The sequence below is a fragment of the Acinonyx jubatus genome, chromosome B2, assembly GCF_027475565.1.
Source record: "Acinonyx jubatus isolate Ajub_Pintada_27869175 chromosome B2, VMU_Ajub_asm_v1.0, whole genome shotgun sequence".
NCBI classification, from domain to species: domain Eukaryota; kingdom Metazoa; phylum Chordata; class Mammalia; order Carnivora; family Felidae; genus Acinonyx; species Acinonyx jubatus.
Window position 1 is genome coordinate 93101054 of NC_069385.1, and position 26147 is coordinate 93127200.

Consider the following 26147-nt stretch of genomic DNA (forward strand, 5'->3'; position numbering starts at 1 on the left):
GTGGAGAAATAGGTATCTATGTTCTTCACCACTTTCTAAAACAAATGAAATCACATCCATCTACAGCAAGTGTTCAATTTTTTCTCATTGTATCTACTAGCAATTTTAGCTCCCATAAAGTAGAACAAACCATCAGGATACCTGCTATTCTCATCCTGATTATAGCCCACAAAGAACTACTAGAGAACTAGAATTCTAAGACCCTTTAAAGTAATTAATCACATCATGGTAGTGTTTGAAAGACAGGGAGAAGAACCCTGTGTATAGGCATATATAATCATAGGTTTTAATTAGAGTACATACAAAAAAAAAACACTAATTTTCTCTAGACTAGGAATCCTCTCATTTTTTATTTACTCATTTTCTATCTTTCCAACTAGAATTACTTGAGACCAGGAACATATCTTAATCAGTGCTATACACCCAAGTCTGGTACCACACTTGGCACACAATAGGAACTCAACACATGGTTCAACATAAAATCTAGGGATAAGAAGTGATACTTAAAAAGCAGATTCCAGAAACTAAAATCAGACAAGTCCAAACAACATTCAACAGAGTTCATCAGTAAAAAGAAAAGGAAGCAGTAATAACTTGAAGGGCACATGTATTTACAAAATCAGACTAACCTCAACTTCTTTTCTGACACAGAGAGTGGACAGAGTGGTCTCTCAAAACATTTACAATGTTTTATGTCTTTTTAGACAGGATGGAGATAACTTAGCTAAATGACAAAACAATGAGCTATATTTCTAAATGGTCAAAATATTATATCCAAGAAGTGATGATTAATAGTTAATGATTAACAGAAGTTTTCCAAAGATGTGCTATAAACTATTCTCAATGGAGCTCTCAATTCTATACCATCAGTGACTTTGGCGCTCATCAAATCAACAGAGAAAGCAATAGCAAATGCCAGAAGGACATAATCTGATTCTCAAAAAGTCTGGTCAGACAGAAATTGCTGGGTGCTACAAGCACTGGCAAACTGCAACTTAATCCAGTTTTGTTATATAAAGAATGTCTCAAAAAACTGAGTTTGTAAATAATGGAGATGACTTTGGAGAAAACATGCTTATATTCTTCAATCTAAATGGCTGAACTAAAAGATTTCCAAACTTCCTTCTTAACTCTCCAATTCATGTTCACTGTCTTTTGGATTATTATAGTTGACTATCCACATATATATGTTGCCACTGTACTCTTCGCTAGCATTATAAAACAACAAATTTCTATAATAGAAAATTCATAGGTAACAAAAAGGCAGACAATAAAACATAAAAATTTAATCAGATATAGCACTGAATCTTTTATACATTTCTCCTGTAATAGATTAAATATCTTGAAATTTCTATTTAGGAAATACTTTCAGAAATCAGTTAAAAATATAAGATTAGGGAAAACTGACAACTCTAAGATAGAAATTATTAAGTGAAGGTTCCAAGCAAACACTGGGACAATGTCAAAAGAATTAAGTTTACTTTTCCTTACAGAGACAAAATAACTCTTCTACCTGAAGACAATGTCAAATATAGTTTAAGAATTAGTAGATAGATACTTATGAGCTGGAAAACTTTTTTTAAAAAGCTTATTATCAAGTACACTGTAGAGCTTATTACCACTTAATGCCACAAGATCACATACACATCCTACCACAGAAAATCCAAGTACCAAACTAGAGACTAGAAACTGCATAAGACGCTGTTAGAAATAAAATCTATGTGTTTTGAAGATTTCACCACCTGGTTTCATCAAGACTGCCAAAATATTTTAAATAAAATTCCATTCATTTTTATGGAAAAATAAATTTGAAAAGGTACTCTTAGAACAATGAAACCCAAAGAGAAATTTATTTGAGAGAATGAGCATGTGCGAGAGAGTGAGAGGGCAGGGAAAAGGGACAGTGGGGAGATGGAGGAAGAATCCCATCCAGGCTCCATACTCAGCATGGAGCCCAATGTGGGGTTTGATCCCAAGATCCTGGAATCATGACCTCAGCCAAAATCAAGAATCAGATGCTCAACGAACTGAGCCATCCAGGAGACCCCAAAGAAATTTCCAATTGTCAGTCCATACAAAGTTCTTAAATAAAAAGAATGCATTAATGAGCACCTTACCCGCTTTAAAATTTTGACCTTGTGCTTCACTGTATCTTCTATATATTTGGTTTTTTCATTTGTTGGTGTGTGCTTTGATAACCCAAGCTTTTCATATTCCACTGTCCTATCTTCACTATGGACTTCAACTTTAGCCTGGTTTTCCAAAATATCTGCATCTACTATTTCAGTCTTTTTATCTTCTTCAGCACAACATTTCACACACACGTATTCTTTGTCTTCCTCTCCCATTTGTTGTGCTTGGCAAAGACTTAAACCAACACAATCACCATGAAACCAGTCATCACATCTCCCACAGCCAACCATAAACCTGGGGGAAGGGACAAAACTTTGATTTAATACATTTTTTAAAAACCCAATGTCAAAAATGCCCAAGTTAAATATTAAATCATTTTCTGACATTGTTTTTCACTCTGTCAGTTCAACATGGAGCAAGTTTTCAAAGAATATTCTATGAAAATGGAACTTTTAAGAAGTCAACTACATCCCCACTTGTATGAATGAGAAAATACAAAAAACCGTAATGGTTAAATCAAGCGCAACTGAACTTTGTTAGCATACTACACAGAATAACAAAGCATAGAGTAACGTTTCTCCACTGAGAAAGGTGGTAAGATCTGTGATAGTGTGATCACAGACAATCCATCAAAGTTACAATTACATTTACCTCACACACCTGATATATATAAAACTCAAGAATCATTCATCCAATGAATCATACTGAAATGACAAAAAGAGATAGCAACAAATATAAAACTCAAAAACTAACATAATGGAGACTCTTACACTGTTTATTAACCACCTTAACTATGTAACTGTACTTTGAGGTCAAAATATTCTGGTTTCATGGTATAACAGTGATTATATTAAGCTGAAGAATCTTGTATGTACTTTTGGGTGTGGACTTCCTTACTACACTTGTTTTTCCAAATAAAGATCATTGTTCTTAACATGAAGATATTAATATTCAGGCTGAATTTTTTAAAGTTTCCAATTGACTTACAAGTTTGCCTTTACTGATTTTTATCTAACTTCACTAACCAACGAAAAAGCCTATGGATGGATACAAGATTAAGGACTCTAAAAAGCTTATTTTTCTAACTTAGAAATATCTAGAATTACTTCTGAATAAAATGGTAAATCAGATGTACAAACAGCAATTTGAGAGAGAAATTATCTAAAATACTTTTTACCCCACTGTCAGGAAAACTAGAGAGCTCACTTGATCATGTTTAACATTTTCCTTTCTTCTTCAAGTTGGTAATTTATGATATGTTTGAAAGCTTACGATAAAGAGATTTAGGTCTATTCTTTAATGAATTACAGACTTTCTGCTGATTTTGGTAACAGTGGCACCAATAATGTCAAACCCATTTTAAAAACCTGTGGACCAACAGGAAGATGTTTTAAGGTAATTCAATAGGTGGTACGGCCAACTCTCAAAACATACCAGAGGTTCTGTTTGAAGGTTGAAACTATAAAAACAACACTTGATCCTTACAAGAGGTCTTGAAAAGTCACAGCAAATATTCATTCCTCAAATGCAGCACATTTTTCTCTTCTTTGTATCCCTTTCTATTGTGTATCAGACTACTGCTGTCCATTAAGGAAACCTGACTTCTTCCTGTCCATGATTCACCATTCTTTACCCTAACTGGTAATGTCTGTGCTATCTTTATCAAATAAGTCATTATCTCCCCAAAATGACAAGGGAAAAAACAAAAACAAGAAAACCTTCTGTTTTATGTTAAAATAAAACAAAACATAATGTTTTGGATTCATAAGCCAACAACAAAACTTTCAAACAATGTGTTATTTGTTTGCAAGATAGAAATGGTCTGTCTGTCTAGGCTTGGGGAGATTTTAGATGGGTCCATGTTTCACTGATACAGATCTTCCAGCCAACAGAATAAATAAGTTTGAAAAATGCAAGTGCATAGCTTTTCTATTTCAGGTTTCAAAGTCATAACTATTTCTTGAAAGCAGGTAATATGAATGTCTGTGAAATAGCGAAGGAAAGCTAGTAGTCATTTCCCTTTAGTTCCACTATCAGAGCAACATTAGCAAGTCTAGACTAAGTTTCAATGAGACTACTTAAAAAACCTACACACTATGACCATGACTATGCTTTTACCCCAAATTCAACTCTTAAATATTATAAAGCATGGATTTTAAATTTCAAATTTTTATTTCATCAGGGAACTTATTTTATGGTTACAAAACTTATTAACTAATTATATTTCATTACGCCTCATTTCAAATCTGTTTTGGAAAGGTCTCCTCAAATGTGAGGCTCTGAAAAGCAAATCTCTAGCGCCATCTACAGATTATCTTAATAGTTTAGGACTTTATATAGAAAAATAAATAAAATTCTAAAAAGTCATTGATAAAAATAATTTCCACATGTTCTAGGGAAAAAATAAATTAATTCACTTGAAAGTAAAACTGATTTTACAAAAATGTAAATGTGGATCATTTTTAGGTCTGAAACTTAGAGGAGTACTACAAATTTTATGGGTATTTATATTGGGGAAAATTTATATTGGGGGGAAAAGGTCTATCACAAAAAGAGAGTATTACTTTCTTCCCTTTTTGTATTATTCCTCATGATTTAAAAATGTGAGGGATAGGGGAGAGAGTTTGAATCACATAGCTAACAGAATTACTACCCATTTTCTGTTCTAGCCTTGAATTTCTGATTAATAGACAAAATCACTTACAGAAAAGACTATATAACCTGGATGTTAAATATTTCATTAAAAATAAATAAATAAATAAACAAACAAACAAATGTTGTATGGAGTTAATTCAGTAAACCAAGTAGGCATGCATCAGTTAAATGGATGAGTTCAGAAATATTTGTTGTATCTCCTATTGTTAAATATTCATACACAAAGTTTAAAAGTAAAAAGCTAAACTAGACTTAGTGTAAGATAAAAACCAATTTAAAATTCTAACCTTTTTGGCATAAGCCAAAATATATTCTTAGAAAACTTTAAAGTTTCTTTAAAGTAAATCAGAGGCAAGCAACAATGAGAACTGTTCTCAGCATATTCATGTTACAATTACCAACAAGGGAGCTGTTACAAGATGGGTCTTCAGTTCTGATTAAGTATTTAAGTGACAATCTAGACCATATTACTATAAATGTATACGTACTCACTCTTTTCTAAAATGATTCTATTCCATATAAATATTAAATCAGTTTTTGTCACTAACAACCTTATCTGCAGATGAAAATACTTATCTGTCAATCTCTTAAAATCTTGAGAAAAACAATCTTATTCTGGAAGGAAATTTCCTTCTCAGAAAAACAATTTGAGTATAAAGCCATCATGCTATGGAGATTTTTTGTTTTTAAATTTCATCCAATGTATTAATCATCTATTGCTGGGCAAGAAAATGCAATACAAACTAAAGATACAAACACCTGGAGACGTAGGAAAAAACTAGAAACTACAGAATAGATACTATGAAAAGACTAACACTTCTTCCTTCCAAAATGCCAACTGGCTTATGTAAACACAAGTGCAAAGATGATTTTTTTAAAGGGAGTATTAAGTAGTCCGGTTTTTAAAATAATGAATATGCTTGTGTTGTAAGGCTGATGAGGAAAATAAATGGAAGCAAAAACAACAGTTTGTTGTGTAAATTGTTAAGTCAATACCTACTGTCTTTAGGATATGTATAGTGTTGTCTATGGTTAAATATTTATTACATTTGGTGATGTCATGTACAAATCCATACTTAAAAATATAATTTCCAACTGGAAGCACACACAGGAAGCTAACTTTAGTTGTAATACATGTAAAATGCTTAAGAGTTATAAAACAGTCCTTAGAAGCAAAGCTGTCACAAGTGCAAGAAAATGTCATATTAACAAATAGCTTTCCATATGGCTACTGCATGAAATGGACAAAAATTATTTCCAGATATGCCCTTCCTAATAAATTCATAATCTTATTAATACATGGATTAAAATAGGAAAATTACATGCTGTATGACAGGTACATTTTTTGAGTAAAAATGTATACAAGCATGATGTATCAAAAAAAGTAGTGAAGGCTAGTTAATATGTGAAGAAAAAACAATTACTTAGGCTTGCTTCTTTATTCACAAAATGTAATGTGAAATGTTGCTTCCCAATTGTTTCCAATGTCATTATATATTATGCATGTTAATTACATAAAGTAAACTCAAAATCCCTATATATGTATTATTCTCAGTCATTTTCCACACTGAGGCAAAGAAACTCTAGGTTTTATAGAAGAGATACAGAAGGTGGCATTAGGTTAAAAACAAAAAAACAGTAGGATTTAACATTAACACTTAATGTTCATTCTGGAAAATAACTGTTGACGTTGGTAAAGTGAGCCATCATTAAAAAGCCTTGGCAAACTCCTGAGGGCCAAACCATCAGAAGAGTAGCTTATCTGCAACAAAGCTACACTGTAACACACTTAACACTGCTTGTAACTCTAGGCTCAAGTTTCATTTTAGAAACTCCTTCAAGCTAAGCCTCCTCTTGCATTACTCAGACCACATGTCAGGATGTAATGATTTTTAAAAGATTCTGGCAGAGAAAAAAGTGCTGGCCTAAAAGAACACTTAAAAGCACCACCCAGCCCTTAATTCTGAAAATTTACCAGGCCCACTTTAGAATACCTGAATAAGGTGTTTTCTATCAAATTTAATTTAATTAAAAAAAAAACTACCAACACATATGTGAGGACAAATGTAGCACAATATCCAAAGACACAATTTTTAAAAACTGGAATATGTGGTTATAAAGAATAACCACCGACACTAAAAATAGGACATGGACTGAATCACAAATAAAGGCATGAAAGTTTGTTATGTCTTTGACATATCAGTTCGACATAAAACTTAAGTTTTTTACAGAATAGCTCCAACAACTCCCACCCACTCTGCCCAACCACCACCTCCCACACCAAAATAATTACACAACATACTTTACTAAATTGTCCCTACCTAAAAAGCTTCATTTTAATGTAACCTGATAGTGCTGGGAAAACTCATCCTAATATTTACTTTCATGAATGAGTGAGGATAATATTACGAAGTGCAAGTTATAATGTTCTTTTATCATGTCCGTGTTGATAGAAGTTCCAACAGCAATCTCAACACGAACAGCACAATCTTGCAGCTGCAAACTCCACTTCATCTCCTGTTTTCCTTTTCTTAAAACACTAGCAAATAAAAAATACATGGCGGGGAGGGGGTCTGGCAGTGTCAAAAAGCTATAAAACACTGAATCCTAAAATCACTTCTTAAAAGATCAGAATTCACGAGAAATCCTTCACATCACTGAACATTCAAAAGAGAAATACAGGTTTTCACTCCGTTCCATGTTACATACACAATCTACCCAGGTAATTTTAAGTTGTTTTAGCTATCAAACTTCATTCCAAGGTCAAGTTTGATAGTTATGAAGTGATGGTGTGCTTCATTTACTAGAATTTTTTTTAATACCTTCAAAAGAAAAATAGAATTTCCATTATGACCTTTACATTTTATTACTAGTTCTTCTCAAGCCAAATAAAATAAAACTTACAGACCCAAAGCAGTGTTAACAATTTTTTGATCAGAAAGTTTTTTTCTCTTTCAGATGAAACAACTAAATCACACACTCTAACTGGTTACAATGACAAAACATTTCTGTATATACCAGCAGTTGGTCAGGCTATGCTTTTTTTTTTTTTTAACATTCTAGGATGACATATTTATAAATTCAGTAGCTCCATCTATTATTTATCCAGGATTGATGAGGGTTTTTTTTGTTTCTGCAAAAGTCTTTGTATATTAAATAATTTTTTTCTATAAAAAAGTTCTCACATAACCCTACCCTAAAAAGCAATTTCTCTTTAATGCACATATCACACACACATACACACACACACCTGTTGCCATGTGGTTTTTTGCAAAACCCACACTGCTTGCTGGGAGTCCACATATATTTGCTTTCAAATGAAGAGCTATGGTCTGAACCTTCTTTTTTTATAGTAGCTATGTTGTCTGGAATGAACAATGGTGGCTCATCCAAAGAAAAACTTTTGCTGCTTCTTCTCTGGCGGGGTTGTAGGTTCTTCTCAGGTTTTTTTAGTTTCAGTTTATCTTCCTCCTTAAAATGCTCTACACCACCTGCATGTTCAAGCTCTTCCTTCACATGGCTATTGGTTTTCATCCCTGCAGCCAGCTGCTGGGGCTTATGGCATTGTTTCTGGCTGGAATGTAATAAATGTCCAGTTTGTGCAGGATGATGGGGTTCTTTAGAGCCACCAGGATGACCATGAGGTTTATCACTCAGAGAAGGAGTTAAGGGTTTGGAAACCTGCACTAAATTTTGATCCTGTGATGTTTTTTTCAATATAGAATGAGCTTGATTTTTCACAGATTTAACCCCAGAATTGCAACTCTGAATTTTTGAATCCTTATCAACTTGTTTTTTTCTCACTTTGACTGGCCTATGAAAATTTTGCTGAGTTTCTGGTTCATCAACATTTCGTTTCACGCTTTTGACATTAACCTTAGTTTTGTTATGCATTAGTTCATGCTTTGCTGCAACAATTTTTTTCAGAGTATCTGTGGTCATGTTTTGCTTAGAATGAATTACAGGTTTTGTTTGTTTGGATTTTATGTTTTTTGACTCTAAGCAAGAAACACTACTTGACTGGCTGCTTCTGTCATCCTGAAGGTTTGCTATTTCATGAGACTCCATTTTAATACTTTCAACAACATTCAACTGTTCTGAATTTTGGTCAGGTGCATCACAAATAGCATTTTCTAAAATATTACTTTCTGGTTCAAAAGCATTAGCATCAACCATCTCTAAGTTTGATTTATTAAATTCTGTACTCTCCAACTGCTTATCATTAGACTCTGTGTCATTACAATAACCCAAAGATTCTATTTCATTTCTTTGAAAGGAGTTCTTCGCTTTATCAGCAACTTCCAGGGTATTCTTCAATTCCATATTACATTCATTTACTTCATCCACAGAACCAGACAAACCTGTAAGGTTCTTTTCTGTTTTATTTGGATTTGTACAAGCAGCAGCATCAGAAGGAGAGGCAGAAGATGCAGGCTCCTCAATAATTTGGTTATCTTCACGAGATAATTTTACTGTCTCATTTGATTCTTGTTCAACTTTTCCTTTTTCCCTCCCTTCTTCAACAACAGTGCCATCCATCTTAACTGAAATAGAATCATCCTGTTCTTCTTTATCTGAAAACTTAAACAGTGGGCTACTAACAGTTTTGACTTTACAGTCCATCAGAGCTTCATTCTTCTTCTCTTCAATACTAACACAAGTCTCTGAAAGGAGTGAACAATTTAATTCATGAGATGGCACATTTGCTTCTCCCTGATTATCACACTTCTGCTTAGAATCTAATCCAGCTTCATCCTTCATTTCAAGACAAGACGACACTGAAGAATGACTTGAAGACACTGATACTTCTGGTACCACGTCAATTTGTCCAATATGTCGGCTGCTCCTTCTGCTCTCTTTATGGTATTCAGGTTTTGGTGATACAGAAACTTCTTTAATCTGACACCTTTCTGGATGTTTCACCCCTGCTTTGGGGGCAGATACAGTCTTCCCAGATGCCTTTTTTGTGCTATTTAAAGGTGCTGCATTTGAACGCTTGGCAATAGTGCTTTGTCGCAAACTTCTTACTTGTTCTATCACAAGGGAAAAAAACAAATAAAAATAACTTAGCTATTTTGCCATGTGTTTTTATTTCAATACAATTTAGAATACATCACTTCTTTATTCTGAGCTATAAATTTGCTCATTTCAGTGAAAATGTACTGAAAGTTACTCATGATGATGATGATCATATATATATATATATATATATATATATATATATATATATATATATCCATGTTAAATTTTACATTTATCAAAGTTCTGTAAATTCTGACAGGAGAAAAAACTTCTAGAAAATTCAGACTGATATTATACTTTACTATAAGACAAGAATGTTTTCATCAAGTTTCTTTTCTATAATAAATAAGCGGGGAGCAAAATAAATGAGTTTCCTTTACATTGATGCCCATCATAAAGCAAGACTGTCATACAGTTTTAAACATTAAAGTATCTTTAAATAAAGAATACCAAACAAATTCAGGTGCCAATATAATAAGAACTAAACCACCTATAACAAACAGGATCTGTGTGAGTTTCAAAACACAGCCTCACAACTCAAACTCCTTTATGAATGTGCTTCACTTATATCACCATTTTAGCATATAAGCTATTCCTAAGAAATGAAGTATGTGCTATAGTACCACAGATGAAGAGAAATTACAACTAAAGAAGCTTAAGCCAGGAAAATATATCATAAAAGAAAATGGGGAAAATATGAAAATAATTGAACAAAGCTTCCCACCTTTAACAATATTCCTAACAAAGAATCCACTGTATGAGTTTTTCCTCTTTTCCCTATCTGGATACACCTCCAAGAAAAGGAAAACATATGGAGTGCAAGGAAAACAGAAAGAAAGACAACTAAAGTAGATTCACTAATCAGAAAAACCCACAAAATGAAATAGAAAATAAACTATTTCCAAGCCTATGCATATCCAATACCTCCAAATAAACACCATGAAAATTAAATACTATCAATTACCAAAAATAAAAAGACTCCTTCCTACTCTTCAATGCAAAACACCACTATGCACCAATACTTAAACACTGCTTATTTGTCATATACCACTTTTACTTTTTTTCTTTAATATTTATTTATTTTTGAGAGAGAGAGAGAGAGAGAGAACACGAGTGGGGAAGGGATAGAGAGAGAGGGAGTCAAAGGATCTGAAGCAGGCTCTGAGCTAATAGCAGAGGGCCCGATGCGGGGTTTGAACTCACGAACCATGAGATTATGACCTGAGCCGAAGTCAGGCACTTAACCGACAGCCACCCAGGTACCCCTACCACTAAACTTTTAAAGAAGGTATCAGGTGTCTTCACTTGTCTTTAACAGTCCTTGGTGATGCCTACAGTCTTGATGTGATCATTAATAGTACATTCTTTTATTCTCAAAAGTGTCCTAGTTTGAACAAAAAACTATCTGGTTGTCCCAATCTTAGAGACCCTTTCTAATTCCCCCAGGACTCAGCACAGTATTTCTTCATTAGGTAAACACCCAACAATTTTTAAAAATTTTGTGGATTACTGTGTGGATTATTAACTGTTCACCACATGCTCAGATATATAACATTTTTAAATAACTAAGAACTTAATGGTTCATTATCAATATCTGGATGAGATTTTTATGTATTTTATGTATTTTAAGCTTTGAAGACAGCTTGTAATAGTTTACACTTCTACTTTATTCATCTGCCTTGAAATAAAGTAAAGGAACTTTTAACACCCATTACCTACGTTGTCGCAAATAAATAGCATATTCAACCATAAAGGTAATTAAGATTAAAAAACGTTTTTCAGGGGCACCTGGGTGGTTCAGTCAGTTATGCATCCAACTTCGACTCAGGTCATAATCTTGCGGTTTGTGAGTTCAAGCACCACGCAGGGCTGTGCTGACAGTTCAGAGCTTCAGGCCTGCTTCAGATTCTGTGTCTCCCACTCTCTCTGACCCTCCCCTGCTCACTCTCGCTCTCTCTTAAACATTAAAAAAAAAAAAAAAAAAAAAAGTTTTCCAATAGTAACTGATTTATTGAGCCAAAGATCAAGTTGTTTTTTTCTCCTCTAAATATAAACTGCCTTGGTTGGAATCCTGGCTGTATAGGCCAAACATTATCATTACCTGTCCATACTGTTCATCCTATTCTTTTCATTACTCTAAGTTACAAGTATTACCAAATAATTGATTTTAAAAACTGATTAAAAATATATATTGAGGAAAAGATGATAAAAGTAAATAACATGCATCTAACTTAATCCACTTCTCAAAACACCACACTAAAACTATACAAAAGGCATGAATCTAAAATAATTGGAAGAACAGGAGAAAACCTGAATTTTGGAAGCCAAACAAGAGATGATCAAGAAGTGACCCAAAGGAGATAAACCCTAAGATGGCAATGTGGGCAAGAACCAATAGCATTAATACCTCAAAAGGGTTAGGAACTGGTGACCCCAGATGATTCTAAAATGAGGATGAAAACAGGTAGTTAAAATGAAGAGGAGTTAAAAGCTGTTTGAGAAGCAGTCAGACCACTAGCTCCCTCTCCCTGACTCCATCTGCCAGGCAACTGCCCTTTCCTGGTCCTAATCCAAGATTTGGAGGCTTGCTCTCTGTAAGAGTATAAAACAGGGTTTCTAGACTAAGGAACATCAGGCACAGATAAAAGTGGCAGGAAAGTACACTGAAATGTATGATATTAAGTGAAGTTATATACCTGAGACACCCTGTCAGCTTCCTTGAAGGCCTCCCATTACACAATCTAATTGAGCCTAAAGGAATAAATAACCTCAATTCTGACAACAGGGGTTCCTCAAAATAAAAAAATAATAATAATAAAAATAAAAAGCATAGCCAGATAACCACACAGTGAAGCTCACAGTAGACAAAACCCAACCCACACTCTCTTGAGTGTTAACCTTTTCATTTCATACAGTTTTAGTTCCCTACTCTTCAACATGAGCAAGCAATCAAGGATCAGACATTTTAGAAAAGTCCCTAACATGAAAGATGGAGAGAGGGAAAAAAAAAAGACAACATGGAGAAAAAAGAAACTATAACTATGAAAGGAGACCAAAAACACCTTTTAAAACACTTTTTAAAGCACAAGTACCTTAGAAAAGACAGAAGATACTGCATCCATAAAACAAGACCACAATGCTACGAAAAGGACTATCCCGAAACAAAAAAAAGAACATTCAAAAATTAGAAATGTAAAATTTGACGGAAAAGTTGGAGGATAAACATGTGAAAATTTCACCAAGGAGAGGAAAAAGATAAAGAGATAGAAAGTAGGCAAGATCAAGAAAATGGAAGGATCAGTCCTTTCTAACACTTGAATAATAAGGAGTTCAAGAAAGCAAGAACTAAGAAAATAGAGGGATTACCAATGAATAATACAAAAAGTTTTCCCAGAATTGAATAATAGTCCTTTTCAGACTAAAAGGAAATATGGAGTACCCAGAGTTCAATATATAAAATACACTTACCCTAAGACACATTATCAGAAATATCAAAACACTAGAGCTGAAGAGAAAGACCCCACAAACTTCCAGAAGAAAGTAGGTAACACTCTACTTAAAAGAAATCAAGGAATTCCTTAAAAGGAATCAGAATAAACTTCTCAACAGCACTGAAATTAGAAGAAAATAGAGGAAAACTTTCAAATTTCTGAAGGAAAACTATGTTCAACCTTGAATCCTACATTCAACCAGACTGTAATTCCAATAGAAGACCAGATTAAATATATTTGCAGACATATAGTTCTAAAATAATGTCCCCATGTTCTTTTTCCACACAAAACTACTGGAAAAAGTGTCACCAAAATGAAGTAGGTAAGCCAAAAAAGGAGGAAATAAGAACTATCACACCAAACAGAATCCTCAGAAGAATAGAAAAGGGAGATCCCTGGATAATAGCTATGCATCAGGCTTATACAGTGCACATGGGAGCAGATCAGAAAGCTCCAGTTTCTTCAATAAAATGAAAATGACAGAACATCTGATATGCACAAGTATTTTTAGGAAAGATTTAGACACCAGCAGAGTAGTTGAGGTATTACTGATATGTACAAAGAAAGCTATGTACAAATATACAAAACTATAAAGCAAATGAACAAAAACAACTATTAAGTCAGAAAGACAAAAAGTTGTATAGAAAAAGTAACCTCAGTTTGTTAAAATCGATCATCTCTAATAGCATACAGAGTCACAATAACATAATTACTAGTGACGTAACAAAATTAGAGAATGTACTTTTGTGTGATGAGAACAAGAGGAAAAAAACACTAAATTCATCATCCAGAGTGGGAAGTCAATAAAAATACTTATATCAGAATAATCAAAAAGTAGTAATACATTACTTAGAGACATGAAACTAAATACCAAAAAATTAATAATACCAGCTGAAAGAATTATTTCCTCTGGGGAAAAAAGAAGTATTAGAAACTTACAGAATTAGTGAACCCTTTAAATTTTGTAAATATAGGGGTGCCTGGGTAGCTCAGTCAGTTAAGCATCCAACTTCAGCTCAGGTCATGAGCTCACAGTTTGTGAATTTGAGCTCCGTGTCGAGCTCTGTGCTGGACTCTGTGCTGACAGCTCAGAGCCTAGAGCCCACTTTGGAGTCTGTGTGTGTCTCTCTCTATCTGCCCTTCCCCCACTCGTGCTGTGTTTCTGTCTCTCAAAAATGAATAAACTAAACTAAACTAAAATTAAATTAAAATTAAATTAAACTAAACTAAAATTAAATAAATAAATTTTGTAAATATATAATTTCAATGAAAATTTAAAAAACTATACCAACAAATTGATATAATCTCAAAATTGATTATTATCAAAATGCTGAGATTAGCAAGCACCATGAAAATATATCTCTGCTTAGCAAGGTCATGACCTATCACATCTGTCTCTATACCTTTGATTTTCTAGCTAGAACCTCTCTGGAAGGATTACCTTGTGCCATTAAACGAGGTGATTTTCTTGGTGACCTCACTGAATTTTCTTCTACTTTGTCCCTCAAATTCCTGTTAGGTAAAATCAGTTCTTCTTCATCAATGGTATCATTGCCACTTTCTTTAACAACACCTTCGTCCATAATATCGTCAAGACCAACAACTAGAAAAAAAAATAAAAACAAGAAAATTAATTTTAAAAATATCGAGGACCTTAAGTATATAAAGGCAGTACAGAAAACACTGTGAGACAGTTTAATGCAATACTACCATATAGGGTCATGAAAACTTAGTTCTATTCCTATTGTGTGATATTGCCACTATCAAGCTCCCAATTCAATTTTACAAACTTTTACCTTATGAGGTAACTAGCGTAGAATAGCTACAATTGTTCTTGATTTGGCCTGTGCCGTCACTCTCACTTAATATTCACTGTACCTCTGTGACTATCATAAGCACCTATACCTGAAAACTCAATTATCCCAATTTTGGTTAAAGTAGTACAAAAGTTTAATGCTCTGAAAAGCTTGTGATTCTGAGTTCATGCTAGATGCAAAAGATTCTAGTTCTAAGTGTAATTCTATTCAAGACTTTATGCTGGATGTGTGAAAGTAATATAGGTATACCTTTGAGAGGTAGGGAAAAAATATACACAGAGAAATGAAAAATATAATATAACTTTCCCCTCTCTCAAATGCCAGGTAAAATTGTAGGGGTTTAATATAGCTATATAATTAAATTATCTTCTAGTCAAAAGAGAGAGCATTTCATTTAATGGGAACGGGGAGATATGGAAAAGGACTGGAGGACACTGAAGAAAATATAAACACTGTATATTCTGAATTATAATAACAAATTTACTTCACTTAACTGGCTGACATATAGCAATTCTAAATGTGCAGCTGAATGAAATCTTGTAAAAAGAATGTGATTATTTAGATCAGAAGGCCTGAATTCAAATCCCAACTAAAACACTTAAATAAAACTTGACCAAGTCACTTAACCTCTCTATCAGTTTCTTTATCTCTAAAATGAGAATAACAATACCTGTCCTACCTACCTCACAGGGCTGTTGTGAGGATCAAGTGAGATGATGTATGAGAACTCACTTTGTAAACTTTAGAGCACTACACAAATGTTAGTTATTATCTTCATCCTAGGGGTTAGAAGGAACCTCAAGAAGTTATCTAGTCCTCATCTTTGTATCCAAGAAGAACTTCAATTAAAAGAGCTCAACAAGATAGTGGTCTATCCTAAAATTTAAAGAGAACAAAATTCTTTATAAATATACTTTCAAATGGTACAATCTTTTTGAAGAGCACTTTGACAACAAACAGAACAATGAAACTGCTTATATACTTTGATCAATAAATTATAAAAAGAATAAATTATGAAAAAAAAGCTGGCTAGAAAACAGTGTGATCTTTGTTAGTAAAAAAAAAAAAACGAAATGCATGTGCATGTACAGACAAAAAAAGATTAGCAAAAAGATGAAAATCATAATAATGGTTATTCTATAAAATATATTTATTTCCTGTTTTCCACATTTCCTGCTATATCCATGTTATCACTCTCAAAAATAGTCTATGCTTTAATCACTATTCCTATGCACTAAAACCTTAAAGAATATACTTTAGGAAAATTCATCAGGACTCATTTAAGATATAATTAGGGGAGAAACGGGTAGGGAGTTCAGTTTAGAAGGCTATTCCATCATGATGAAATACTTATGTTGCCACAGATTCACACACATTCTCAAAAATGTTTTAACATTCATTTAAAAAAACAAAATGTAAGACGTTTCATCCCAATTTTATATAAAAGCATGTATACAATTCATGCATTACAAATATGCATAGACAGAAATGGACAGGTGGGGGGGAAGCACTGGAGTATTACCAGTGATTAGGTCTAGTGGTAAAGTAGATAAGGAATTTAGGTGTTTTTTACATCATTGTCATGCTGTCTCTTTGTTTTCCAACCTTTTCTACAATCAGCAAATATTCTGTATTGTAATTAGGAGAGAAAGAAAAAGTTCAAAAGATAAAAATAGTCCAAGAGAAAAGCAAATAAAGCCCGATTAACAGTGTTTATTGGCAGGGAGCGAAAAGTTATGTTCTGAATTTTAGAGCTATATTGCAATGCAGAATCAATGGGATTTAGCAAGCCCAATCCAAAAGTCAATTATTACGTTTTCTCTTGCTCCATCTGCTAGTAGCTTCTGACCCAGCTGACCCATCTCCCCTTCCTGAATCCCTTTCCCCTCACTTCACTTGTGAACATCACACTTCTTCCCATCTCACTAGCCACTTCTTAATATCCTTTGACAGAGCCTCTTCTTCTTGCAGATGTCTACGTGCTGGAGGACTTAAGAGTCAATCCTCCCACCTCTCATCTTTATCTACATTCAAACCTCCCCAAGTGCTCTCATCCAGTACCATCTACATTTGTATGACTCCCAAAATTATTTTCTCCAGCCCCAAGTTCACATTTAACCTCTGGAAGAGGATAATTTGACATCTCCACACGAGGTTGTCTAACAGATACCTCAAGCTTAACATACTGAAAATAAACACTGCTTCCACCCATTCCCCCCCTCCCCTAAATAAAACTGCCCCTCCTAAGGTATTTCTGGTAATGGAACCTCCATTCACCCAGTTGTTCAAACCCCAAACTCCTGAACTATCCTTAGCTCTTCTCTCCTCATATACCACATCCAGGTAATTAGCATATCCTGCTAATTCTATCTATAAAACTCATCTGACCATTTACCATCTCCACAACTAACATTCTACTCCAAATTACCATCATTTCTCATCAAGACCATACTGTAATAGTGTCCCAGGTTCTTCTACTGCCACACACCAACCCCCCCCCCCCCACATACACATACAGTTTACTCCCCACACAGTCATCACGGTGATCCTTCTAAAATATGAAGTCTTATCTTGTTACCATTCTTCTCTTCAAGACCCTCCAAACTCTTACCACACCACCACACTTAGATTTATGCCCAAAATCCTAACCAGGGCCCACAGGATCCTAAGATCTTCCCCCAGCCAACTTCTCTGACTTTTCACCTATCGCTCTATAACTCACCCCACTCCAGTCACACAAACCTTTCCTCATACAGGAAAGTATAAGATCTCAGGGTTCTGTTACTTGTTATTCCCTCTGGCTAGGATGCTATTCTCCCAGATATCCATATGGCTCCCTCTCTTGCTTCTTTCGAGTTTTACTCAAATATCACCTTCTCAGAGAAACTTTTCCTAACAATCTTACCCAACACTCTCATCACTGCCTAAAGACCCTTAGTGTACTTTATCCTTTAAAACATGTTTCACACTACCTGATTAATATCTGTTTAATAACTATCTTCTCCACTAGAATGTACGTCTACAAGTCAGAACTCTCTCTCTCTCTTTCAATGCTGAAACTCCAGAACATAGAATAATGACCTGGTATACAAGATGTACTCCAGAAATATTGGTTGAGCAAAAGAATTAGGGAAAAGAAGAGGCCAGGAAAATTTACATGTTGATAAGTGAGAAAAGGTTTTCACTAACCAGAAGACAGAAGTTGGAAAGAACAAATTTGGAAGTGAAGTAGTGACTTCACTTTTTGGATATACTGATGACATTAAAAAGAGCAGGCAAAGAAGCATCAAGGTAATAAAATATCACCAAAAAAAGGGTAAGGAAAATTTCAATGAAGTAGGGATCAGGAAGGTTAATGCTACAAGAGAAAACAAAGGAAGGAGGAAAATCCACTAATTTGACACACAGAAACAGAGGACCAGATGACAAAGGTTAAAAAGTGAATGAATAAAGAATGACAACTGCAGTCTCTCTTTTATTTTTAAGAAGTGTAATGGTAAAAGACAGAAAAGGAGGACAATCAACTAAAGGAAGTTAAAGGGACAAAAGACGATTTCTCTATTTAAGTGACAAATGGGGAAGGGAAATGTAAGGAGGTGAGGTAGGGAGAATTACCTTTACAAAAGGAGATGCAGAATGGGAAGGGAAAGAGAATGTGGCAGGCAGGCAGGCAGGCAGGCAGGCAGGCAGGAAGGAGAAAAACAGAGGGAGGGAGGGAGGGAGGGAGGGAAGGAAGGAAGGAAGGAAGGAAGGAAGGAAGGAAGGAAGGAAGGAAGGAAAGAAAGAGGAAGGAAGGGAGAAGAGGAAGAAAGGAGATGGAGAGAGGAAGGGGAGGAGGGAAAAATTGAAGATCTCCACAGGTTTGCGTGTATGCTGGAAAATAACTTGGAAGGTAGTGATGCCTTGAGATCCCATCATCATACACAAACCTCCTAAGGCAACAAGCTACAATTACATCTAAGACTGCATTTGAGATGTTTCTCAGAATTGACATTTCCAAGAATGCAGCCTTTTTTGTACTTCTGCTCTACCTGACACATTTCCTTTACCTAAAGAAGTGCATCTTTAGGGGCGCTTGAGTGGCTCAGTCGGTTAAGCGTCCTACTTCAGCTCAGGTCATGATCTCGCGGGTCTGGTCCATGAGTTAGAGCCCTGCGTTGGCCCCTGTGCTGACAGCTCAGAGCCTGGAGCCTGCTTCATATTCTGTGTCTCCTTCTCTCTCTGCTCCTCCCTGACTTGTGCTCTGTCTCCCAAAAATGATTAAACGTTAAAAAAAAAAAAATTTTTTAAAGAAGGGCATCTTTACATTAAATCAAGCTCTACATGGTTTCCAACATACCCAGGGCTCTCATCTGAACAATGCCCCCAACAAGTAAAGCACCTAACGTAACTTCTCTGTGCCTCAAATTCTTCAATAAAATGGAGAAAATACTAGTGGCTCAGAGGGTGGCTGTGATGATTAAATTAATATGTATAAAATGCTTAGACCAGTATCTGGCACTTAGCTTCTGTTTCAGTCTCCCTGCTCATGTATTCACCCTCAAAAATTATATATTCCTTCCCCTCACTGCTTTTCCTCAACTCTCCCCGTAACAAATCAAATTTTTAAAAGTATCTGAAATTTCTTTCTTTGAATCTATTCATCTAACTAAAGGTAATTCACAATGCAGAATGAATAATCTCTAGCAAAACCCTCCAAATTAGGTATTTGTGTTTTAGAGTTTAATCCAACTGTTTGTGCTAAGAAAATGAACAGAAGTAAAGGAGAATCTGGGTTCTTTTCAGAACACTACCTATTTTCAGGGACCTCCCACATCTCCCCCTCCTTCTGCCACAAGGCTAACCGAGATTTAATATTTGACATCTCAACTTTTTAAATTCACTAAAATGGAAACTCTGGGTTACCAAAACAGTGCTATGACCCGGACTCTTTAGAAGACAAGTGTATGGCTATGCCATACAGAAAAAAACAATATGCTTTTTCATCCCTCCCAGATTCCAGAATTAGAGGTCACTCTCATTTTGAAATTTTGGCATGAAATCTATCATCATACTCAGAAATCCCTGAGCTTGAGTTTAGATCACATTAAAATTCCTCCCAACCTCACCTGCAAACGGCCCTAATTTAATCTGAGTTCTGAGGTCAGTCAAGTCTATGTGAAATCCTCCCAACACTAATATTACTTTATTCCAGACCATTTACTTCTAATCTATCTTTTTGGGAAAAAGAGGTAAATGAGATAAAGAAAATAAAACCAAGCCATTTGGAGTTAAACTTACTGAATTTCTCAAGAACAGGATTAGTTTAAATCACTCTAATACCATATAAAAGGGAGAACCACAGTACAGTGTGAAATTCTTCACATTTGACATGCCTTAATTCATGCTGGCAGTGCAAAAGGCCAAACTCAACTATTTCTAGGACAACTGTTTCCTCTTTTATAGAAGTTGGCATTGGGGCACCTGGGTGGCTCAGTCAGTTAAGTGTCCAACCCGTGGCTTTGGCTCCGGTCATGAACTCCTGGTTTGTGAGTTCAAGCCCCACATTGGGCTCTATGCTGGCAGTGCAGGGCCTACTTGGAATCCTCTCTCTCCGTCTCTGTCTCTACCCTGCTAGTGCTCTTGCTCGCTCTCTCAAAATAAATAAGTAAACTTAAAAGAAAAAGTTGACATTAAGTATCAGACTTCAGAAAAAACTAAAGAGCATGATGTTGCAGCATCACAATAATAAAGGTTAGATATCTTTTTACAAGGCTTGTGTTCTGAAGTAGAAAAAGAAATTTTATGGTTACATCCTCCTACCAGAGCCCCCACAGCTTTTTCCTCTAATGTTGCAAAATACCACCCGGCCTCTACCCGGACTCCCTTTAGGAAAAGTTATTTCCTTCATGGATGATTCATACTCTCATTCCTCAAAGAGGCTGTGGCATGATATACATCAAGTTGTATGTTACATAAAATTAACCATTTTGGGTGAATATATCATTTTAGATATTAGATGTTCCTAATTTGAAAAAATACAAATACCGCTACTATGCACACATATTTTTTCCTCAGTTCCTTCTTTACAATAAACTTTAACACATAGGTTTACTGAGTCAAAGAATGAGAATATACGTATCTTATTATTTTATATATCTCATCACATGGCTTTCCAAAGGGATTACAAACAATTTACAGTGTAAAGAGATTCATATTAAGAACTCACTAGCATTGAGTCTCAGATTTTTAAAAGAAACACAGTTACTAAAAAACCTTGAACACTTCAGATGTGTATACTGCCTTTTTGTATTTGTTAGCTTTGCCTACTCTCCCACTCAGGTGTGAAGGTGTTTTTAATGTATTAGAATTCTATATGTAATTATCTATGTTACCTATTTGATGCAAATACTTTCCCTTATTTTATTTTAGTATTATTTGGTGTCAATCTAAGGTAACTTTTCTTTAGAATGTTATCCTCAGTTACTCCAATACTATCAAATTATCCATCCTTTCTGCCGTCATCTAATACATTCTAAAGCCTTATATTTAAATGTGCACAAATATTTCCATTATCAAAGACGTCTAGAAGACAGACACTGGGTTAAAGCAATTAGAACTGTTTTTTCCCCACAGATCTTCGGTCTTCAATATGCTAAACGGGCATTATAGGAGGGAAAGAACTTCACGTGGCATAATACAACTGTTTCCCAAGTTCTATATTCACACATACTAGAAAACATACACCAAAATGCTAGTAATGGTTATTTCAGAGATTTTTTCCCTCTCTTCTTACATTTCCTAATCCATCTCATATTAAAATAGTTCTGTTAAAAAAATTTTTCCAAAAGATCTGTGATTGCCTAGAAAATGAAGCTAAAAAGAGACACATTAAACAAAGGTTTTCTATGTAGAAATAAGTAGTATTATTGATGCCACTTTTTAATTTTTTTCCTTTTTATCAAAGTTATCCATGCACAAGGTTTTAAGGAGTGGTGTCTGGTTTCATAAAGTTTGTTAAGAAAAACATTAATGCCAAGCACCCACTTCTCCTCCACTTCCCCCACTAAACTTTAATTACCTCAATGGGAAATGAAGACAAATTAAACCCTTCATTGAAAGGTTGCTGTGAAAACTGAATTAACTAATATCACTTTTTTTTTTTTTTTTTTTTAGCTAATATAGTTTCTAATACGGTGCTTGGTAGGCAAATAACAAGATCTTAAATGGTAGCAATTATTAAGTATATCTTGGCAGATTTTTTTCAAATAAATTTCTACAGCCCTAAGTGCCCTTCATGTGATCCCTTCTCAACTGTCTAAATAATTTCTCTTATTGCCAAGATCATTCTACTAAGCTAACATAAAAGTGAGATGGTAATCATTCCCTAAAAATTTAACACTTGAATTCCATCCTAGAATACTATATTTACCACCTTTCAGTTAATGCCTTTAAAAACATTTACTGAGTACCTACTATATGTCACATGCTGGCCCAGATTATTTTAGACACCAATGATACAGAATACTCAAAGACAAAATGACCGTGTTTCTTCAACAATATTAAAAAAGGACTGGATGGGGGGACTTATACAGACTGATATATACTTACATACTAACCAACTCAATATATTGACGTTATTTCAATTCCAATTCAAACTTAAAAAAAAAATGTTTAGGGAACTGGGTAAAACTGGAAGCTGACTGACTGCACACTTGAAAATATTAAGAACTATCTTTAAAGTTCTTTTAATATTTGGATAATATTACTGTGGTTATTTCTTAAAGAATTCTTATATTAGCAATACATGCTGAAATATTTACAAATGAAATTACATGACTTTTGGGCAGTGCTTCAAATAATCCTGGGGTGGGGGCAGGTAAGGAAGAGTGGGGTATAAATGAAATAAAACCAACTATTAACTGTTTAAGCTAAGTAACAGGTACACTGAGCTTCATTATACTCTTCTTTGTTTGATGTTTTCCATAAAATATAAAATTTTTAAAAAACTGTTTCCATAAAGCTTCATTTTAAAACGAGGGTGAGACAAACATACACCATGTTACATGATAAGTCTTAACAATTAAAAGGAAAGAGTAATAGCCTGGAGAGAGGAATAAAGGATGATTTGTAATTTAATAAATAGCCAGCAAAAGCCAGGGATACTTGTACCGGTTGTTTACTGCACAACAGCTTCTGGCCTACAGGAAAAGTGAAGACTGAAATCCAGGCCTCTGTCTGCTCTCCAAGCTTACATAGGAGAAAAGGATGACTTTTTTTTTTTTAAAGTTGATTTATTTGAGAGAGAGAGGGAGAGCACGTGCATGCACATACACACACAGGAGGGAGAGGGAGAGGGAGAGGGAGAGAGAGAGGGAGAGGGAGAGGGAGAGGGAGAGAGAGAGGGAGAGAGAGAATCCCAAGCAGGCTCCACGCTACCAGCACAGAGCCTAACGTGGGGCTTGAACTCAGTACTGTGAGATCATGACCTGAGCCAAGATCAAGAGTCAGCTGCTTAATCAACTGAGCCACACAGGTACCCCCAAGGATGTCTTTTTCGAATTCCTAAAAAGGTACTATATGGGCTGGAAGGAGCCTGGGAATGGCTCAGTTAGTTAAGTATCTGACTTTGGCTCAGGTCATGATCTCATAGTTCGTGGGTTCAAGCCCCACATGAGGCTCTGTACTGACAGCTCAGAGCCTGGAACCTGCCTCGGATTCTGTGTCTCCCTCTCTCTCTGTCCCTCCCCATTCGCACTTTGTCTTTCTCTCTCTCCCTCTCTAAAATAAATAAACATTTTTAAAAAAGAAAGAAAAATCTGAACAAGTTGGGACAACAGCTTTTTAGAAGGCATATCAAATACCTAGACCCTGAAGAAGGAACATGACTAGGATATCAGAATAGATTGGGGGCAGGTCTCTGTGGCTAGATTAGGGAAAGTGAGAAGAACAGAAGATAATATTACATACAGAGGTACCAGGGGAAACTAAGAAGGGTCTAGGCTACAAGGACTTTAGTTTTTTTTTTTCTTTGTATGAAGCAGAAAGTTACCAGAGCACTGTGAACACACAGGCATGATTATGATCTAACTTTGTAAAGGATTACTTTTGGTACTCTTTTCAGAACAGACTGTAACAAATCCCAAAGGGCAGAAGCTGGGAAGCCACTTACAGGCTAATGCTATAATCCAGGTGAGAGATGGAAATGGCTAAGACCACAATGGTAGTGAAGAAAATGAGAAGTACAAGTAGCCAGATTCTGGATATATCCTGAAAATAAAGCCAACAAGATTTGCTGACCAACTAAATATGAAAATATGAAAGAGAAAATATGAAAGTAAAATAATGACTTCAAAGTTTTTTGCTGAGCAATTCAAAAGGACTTGCCATTTATAGAGATGGGAAAGACTATAGGAAGAATTAGCACTAAGGGAACTGGGGGCTGGGAAAATAGGCATCAAGAGTTCAGACATTAAGTTTAAGATGCCCAACAGACAGCCAAAGACATTAACACAGGTGTCTGGAGTTTAGACCAGAAGTTGAGGCTAAAAACACACATACATATACAGATACATACATGAGTTTAATTATAGAGTATTTTTCAAAGACTTTATTTAATTATTTATTTAATTTTATTTGAGAGAAAGAGAGAGAGAATCTTAAGCTCCACACTCAGAGCGAAGCCCAATGAGGTACTCTATACCATGAACCTGGGATCATGAACAAAGTCGAAATCAAGAGTCAGATGGACACTCAACCAACTGAGCCATCCAGGAGCCCCAAGATTTTTTTTTTTTAAGTAATCTTTACACCCAACATGGGGCTTGAACTTAAAACCCTGAGTTCAAGAGTCACATGCTCCATCGACCAGGCAAGCCAGGTCTCCCGTAAAGAGTTTTTTTAAGTTATAAGATTGGATAAAATCAGCACAACAGTGAGTAGAAAATAGAAAAGATACCTAAAATCTGAACCCTGAGATAGTGCAGTGCTTAGAGGTCAGGAAAATGAAGAGGAGTATCAAAAGAAACTGAGAGAAAGAAGACAGGCAGGTGACAGAATAACAGGAGGTCCAATCAAGTGAACAGATCATTTCAAAAGACAGAGATCAACTGATAGAAAGCCACTGATAAAAGAAAAAAGAAAAAGAAAGAAAAGAAACAGTCTTGGGATCTAGCAGAGTCACAATCTGGAAGAAAGATACTGGGGATAAAGAACACAAGAGAATTCTTTCCAGAAGCTGCACTATAAGCAAAGAGCAAAAGAATAGAGTAATACAGATATATGATAAATATATATATATATAAATGTATACAAAATGCACTTCCAAATCATGTGTGATAACACTGAAATTCAACTGTAAGGATTTTGGCAGAGTATATATACCCTTCAATTCTACCAAGCACGGATAAAACAAAAAGTAGAGTGGATATCCCATCATGTTAACTACAAATCATGACCATGGAAAACAAAATAAAAACTTAGTCTTGAAACATGAAAATCTAATTTCATAAGTATCTAAATATGTACCTAAATATAAGACATAAGGGCTAAAATCATAAGAAAGCTTTTTTTTAACTGCCAGGAAATATTTATTATGAAATTAAGGAAAATATCAAAACACACATAACAAATTTTCAAATGGATTAGCTCCATCCAGTTCTTCTAAAAACAAGCACAGAGAAAAGACACCTGGCCACCTACTGGCCAAATGTGGAAAATTTACAGTGACCAGGTAAACAACGTTAACATGAGTGTTTATGGAGTACTAAGGAGTACTTAGTTGCGTAAGGATTGTTTTTGGTTATCTAAATTTTATTTTTATTTCTTAGTGTTCTTCTTTTTTGGTGGGATAGCACATAAGAAAATCTTTGTCTCCTAGTTCATTTATATATTCTACCAATTACAGACTCTCCTGGGTAAAAAACTAAATATGAATATAATCATATAATCACAATCCAAGATGATACGAGAATTATTTATTAACAGTGGATTACTTTAATCTGACAAAAGGATTAACTAACCACCACTTAAATCAATGCATACTTTCCAT

The 26147-nt window shown here is 34.9% G+C and overlaps 1 protein-coding gene across 6 annotated transcripts in view; it reads right to left on the reverse strand.

Moving 5' to 3' along the window:
• The window catches only part of PHF3 (PHD finger protein 3), an 81881-nt gene that overhangs the window by 20809 nt on the left and 34925 nt on the right, over window positions 1–26147 (reverse strand). For 4 of the 6 annotated variants that reach the window (XM_027057494.2, XM_027057498.2, XM_053222614.1 and 1 more), the window contains 3 exons: window positions 14743–14904; window positions 8039–9821; window positions 2118–2427 (listed from right to left, as the gene is read on the reverse strand). In XM_027057494.2, the coding sequence (XP_026913295.2) occupies window positions 2118–2427; window positions 8039–9821; window positions 14743–14904 (2255 nt within the window). Of the gene's footprint in view, window positions 1–2117; window positions 2428–8038; window positions 9822–14742; window positions 14905–15801; window positions 15995–26147 lie in introns of all 6 variants that reach the window. The other 2 variants (XM_053222616.1, XM_027057495.2) reach the window with 2 other exon arrangements.